This window comes from Orycteropus afer, unplaced genomic scaffold (assembly GCF_000298275.1).
Source record: "Orycteropus afer afer isolate SDZICR_OR568_19922 unplaced genomic scaffold, OryAfe1.0 scaffold00020, whole genome shotgun sequence".
Taxonomy (NCBI): Eukaryota; Metazoa; Chordata; class Mammalia; order Tubulidentata; family Orycteropodidae; genus Orycteropus; species Orycteropus afer.
Window position 1 is genome coordinate 11,307,163 of NW_006921607.1, and position 5,232 is coordinate 11,312,394.

Genomic DNA, 5,232 nt, shown 5'->3' on the forward strand with positions numbered 1-5,232 from the left:
GGACACTAAGAAGAGGTAACTATGGGGAGGAAGTGTGAGGGGAGCTGTTGCATTGTGGTAAACTGTGGTCAACGTCATGAGACAAAGTATATGTAAACTGCTGTATGGAAAGTGAATTTGCTCTGTAAATCTTCACCCAAATCACAATAAAAATAATAATAAAAAAAGAAAACAACAACAACAAAAAGAAGATACCAAAAGAGAAACTGAAAACATGTCCAGCAAAACGCAAACACTAGAGTACGTACTTATGTTAGTTATGTGGCATAATATTTTGCAGCATTTTCATGGATGAGTGAAACTTCCAGATTCAGAAGTTAAAAACAGGCACAGATGTCACCAGTCATTAACAGGGTATTTAACATAATTTAAGAGAAGATTTTAAATTTTTGAAAACACAAAAAACAAACACTACCAAATATTGATTATCAAGCAGTTCACTGCTGTAGAAACATTAGAAAGAAATAAGTTGATGACAGAAGTACTCCAGAAATACTGAGCAGTAGAGATCAATTTTGTATAACCACATAATACACCATCATTGACACACTTGAATCTTGAATGAAAAGAAGGGTGAAAGTGTGTGAAGTTCTTTCAAACTGATTTTCCTTCTTAAACAATGTGGATCTACCTGATGAAGAACACATGAAAGCAGCCAACAAATTAGTACAGGCTTTCCTCCTGTTGACTTCAATACAAACCTTTACAGAGAAGCGTAACAATTTCATTAATGCACGAGAACTAAGTTTACAAATAGAGGAAAGGCAAATATTACTCATGTAGGCATATGTTGTTGTTGTTATGTGCCATTGAGTCAGACTCGACTCATAGCAACCCCTCCCTGGGTTTCCGAGGCAGTATCACTATGGAAGTAGATTGCCCCATCTTTTTTCCGAGGAGTGGCTGGTGGGTTTGAACCACCAGCCTTCTACTTAGCAGCCAAGTGCCTTAGGCATTACGCTACCAGAGCTCCTATGTAGGCATATACAATTCCATAAAAGAAGATAAAATACAATGGGTATTTTCCAAAGTTGTTTCATGCATATTCCTAACTTTAATGATCACAAACTGCACAAAAGAACGCTCATTTCTGTCCCTAAAGAGACTCAAAAGCCTCATTCACCCAAGACTATTGCCCTGAGATAATCTTTAAACCTTAAATCAAATATATCCCCTGAAGTCATCTTAAAACCAAACAACAGTTTAGCTCAAGTACTAAAACGTCTGCCTTGAGTATTATGCTGCTTTTAGAATTATCTATATGGGATCAAATTGACAAGAGTAACTCAAAAGCTTAGATAGCAACCTCAGGAGGCAGTGAGTTTACAGTTAGTTAAGTATGGGACAACTTAGAAAAGGAAGGTGAGAATGGCTGCACTCGAAGATTGTAATAGTTGTCACTAAACTGCACATGTAGAAACTATTGAATTGGTCTATGGCTTCCTGTGTATATTCTCAACAACAACAACAACAAAATAAATAAATAAAATTCAGGAAAAAATAAAAAAATATTATTAAAAAAAAAAAATCTTGACTCCATATCCCAAAGAATAATTCTGAGTTGAGGAATGGTCTATGTTTACTGACATAACAAGAAAAGGAAAGAAAAATACTGTATGAAAGTATTCAAATTATTAAGAAGTCTGGATTCCATGGAAATCTAAAATTCTGTTATGTATTTTCCCACTTTTTATCAGGAATCTTCTATAGAATCAAGATACTCAGTAGGCAGCCAGGCCTGGCACCATCCAGTTCTTCTGCTCTCAAGGCAAAGGGGTAGTTGTTTTGATTGTGTTGACTGAAGGCAATCAGCCACACATTCCATGTCCTTCTCCTATTCCTGACTCTCCTACTGCTGCTGCTCCAGGCAAATAGAGACCAACTGTTGTACCTGGATGGCCACTTGCAAGCTTTTAAGACCCCAGGCACTAAGCAGTGAACTAGGAGGTAAAACAAGAGCAGTAAACACAGTATTAGGCCAATTAACTGGGATAGCCCATCAAACCATAACCCTAAACCTACTAAGGAACCAAATATCATCAAGTATGTGGTTGTACCTAAGCAGCCTCAGCAGCTATGAACCCCTGAAACTATTAAGTGAGATATTCTTTAAACCTTAAACCAAAAATATTCCGTGAAGTCTTAAAACCAAACAATAGTTTAGCTTAACTAATAAAGAGTGTCTGCCTTGAGCACTGTGCTCTTTGAAGATCTATCTCTATGGGATCAAACTGCCAACAGCAACTCTTCAGAGATTAGATAAGAGCCTTCAGGTCTGTGAGTTTATGTTAATTGGAGAGGAACAACCCAGGAAAGAAAGGTGAGAATGGTTGCACAAATGGAAGAATATAACTGATGTTACTGAATTGTACATGTAGAAACCGTTGAATTCATGTATGTTCTGCTGTGTAGATTATCAACAACTACAAAAACTATTTCTAAAAAAGGTCATTCAAAACGGTGGTAGTTAAGTTTGTGTGAACTTGGCTAGGCCTGGTTGAGTGGCTGGGCAGCTGGATGTAGTATTCCCCATGATGACACTGGTAATCAACTCCATGGTGGAATCTACTATGAGCAAGTGAGTAGCTGCCTTAGGGATGTGGTCTGCTTCCTGTATATAAGGAGAAGCCTTGGGGAATGGTCTCTAGCTTATGGCACGCTTGGACTCTGCATGTAGCTATGTCGTTGTTCAGCAGCCTGCCATGCTCTGCTGACCATGGGACTTTCAATGGACTTGAATTAATGGCCTGCCATGTGGTTTGGTAACATCAGGAGTGTGTCTTTTTACTTGTCAACCTTGGGCTTGTCAGTCTCAGCAGACAGTAGCTGTCTGAGTGAAGAAAAGCCTCTAGCTCCGGTGGGCTGAGAGCAAGAGGCAGAGCTGAAGCCCAAGGTCGAGGGGCTTTCACCCAGCCCCTAGAGCCTGGCACTTTGAACTTGGACTTAAAGCCTCCAAACTGTAAGAGAATAAAGTCCTGTTTGTTAAAGCCATCCCATTTGTGGTATATTCTGTGAGAGTGGCACTAGGTAACCAGAAGAAAAACCGTAATCAACCAAATCAAGCACTGAATGTTTTTAAACCCTTGTATTCATTCTTTAATACAAAAATTTTATCAATGACTACAGGAGCTCTGGTGGCATAGACTGCTAACCAGAAGGCTGGCCATTCAAACCCACGAGCCACTCCTCGGAAGGAAGATTGGGCAATCTAGTTTCGTAGTGATACCGCCTCAGAAACTCAAGGGGTGGGGAGGAGTCATCATGAGTCGGATCTGACTCAACAGCAGTGTGTACAGAAGATAGTGGGTGCTCTGGAAGCTTAGAGGGCAAGGCATTTGGCTGCTAACCAGAAGTTCAGCCATTCAAACCCACCAGCTGCTCCATGGGAGGAAGATAAGGCAATCTACTTCAGTAAAGATTTACATCCTTGGAAACTTAATGGGGGTCCCTATGAATCAAAATCTTCAGAATGGCAGTGGATTTGGTTTTTGGTTTATAGAAGACAGGAATTTTGCAGTTCGCAAATAAACTCCAAAGAAAACCTATTCTAATGCTAAGGCAATACTGAGGCAGGCCATCTAACCAATAAGAAATTCTCTAGAAGTTAAACAAAAGTTTATTTTTAATATATGATTCATAAAGGTCTTTTCCTCTGAACAGTTTTCCAGGTAAAATGGTACGATGAAAGAAACACTGGACATGGAGTCAGAAATTTCAGGTTCAAATTCAGTCTGTCACTTAACATTCTATGACCTTGAAAAGTTACTTCACCTCCCAGCGTTTCACCTTCTGTACTCTCAAAGGAGGTTTAATCATTTCTTGCCTCACCCAGGTGACAATTTTACTGAGATTCAAATAAGAATACCTATGTATAAACATAAAAAGCACTAATAATTCTCACCTTGTTTGTGGTGTGATATTTTCTACTCAGCTGTATGTCTATTCCAGGAATCTGCTGTGATCCCCATGCTAGGGACTGGCTCATCTGGGGCCACTGGGAGGTAAAAGAACAGATGAAAGCAACAATGACCATTTGTTTACAGAGTTCATCTGAGCAGAGCTGCTTCAAATCGAAGACTACAGGACCTTTCCAACCTTGTTTATTAACTCAGTTCTTGGTGATCTGATCACCAAAGTATCAAAGATCAGTACCTAGAATGGTGTCTAGTATAGAGGAGGTGTTCAATAAATATCTGTTGAATAAACAGAAGGAGTCAGTCCTAGAAACCTGGAACTAAATCCGAGTCAATCTAGGAACCAGAATTGCAATAATCATTTACATTTTGGTAGCAGTGAATATATGGAAAAGAGCAAAGATTTTAACATCAGTAAATATTAAATTTAAAAGCTGTTTCTACCACTTACAAGCTAGGTGACCATGGGCAAATTACTAAACCTCAGTTGTAGTGAAGATTAAAGGAGATAACATATGCAAAGCACCTTTCACAGTATAAAAAAACTCCAAACTCACTGTCGTGGACTTGACTCAGTGACCCCTCCTTGGGCTTCTGAGGCAGTATCTCTATGGAAGTAGATTGCCCAATCTTCCTTCCGAGGAGGGGCTGGTGGGTTTGAGCTGCCAGCTTTCTGGTTAGCAGTCATATGTCTTAGGCACTACGCCACCAGAGCTCCCTTTCACAATGTAGAGATACTCAATAAATAGTAAAAGCCTCCATCATCATCATCATCATCAACAGTATGTTTTTGCTCAGATCAGAATTGGCTTCCTTTTATGTTCACACTGCATCTGAAAGCAATTTGCCAATATAGCCATTGTTTACAGTAATTATGTTACAGATACTATATATTAAGTGCCTTACCTATATTTCCTCATTTAATTCTCACCAAAACCCTATTACCCAAACCAAATCCACCTCCATCAACTTGATTCTAACTCTTAGCGACCTTACAGAACAGAGTAGAACTGCCCTATAAGGTTTCCAAGGCTGCAAATCTTTATGGAAGCAGACTGCCTCATCTTTCTCCCAAGGAGCAGCTGGTGAGTTCCAACCACCAACTTTTTGGTTAGTAACTGAATGTCTTAAAACCCTATTAGGCATTTGGAGGGGGGAAGAAAAAAAAGAAGGTAAACCTGGTCCAATAGAGACTGATGGAACCACTGAGACTATGGTCCCTAGCTGCCCTTCAGGTCTGGAATTGAACTCACACCTGTGGTTGCCAGCCAAACAAAGTACAGGCATGTGAGTTAAACATTTACCTCAAGTAGACACA

At 39.6% G+C, this 5,232-nt stretch overlaps 1 protein-coding gene across 1 annotated transcript in view; it reads right to left on the minus strand.

Annotated features, from left to right (window-relative positions):
* Nucleotides 1–5,232, minus strand: part of LOC103191744 (ubiquinol-cytochrome-c reductase complex assembly factor 1) — a 124,088-nt gene that overhangs the window by 87,526 nt on the left and 31,330 nt on the right. The window contains exon 3 of the mRNA XM_042783601.1: nucleotides 3,902–3,994. Within this exon, the coding sequence (XP_042639535.1) occupies nucleotides 3,902–3,994 (93 nt within the window). The remainder of the gene's footprint in view (nucleotides 1–3,901; nucleotides 3,995–5,232) is intronic.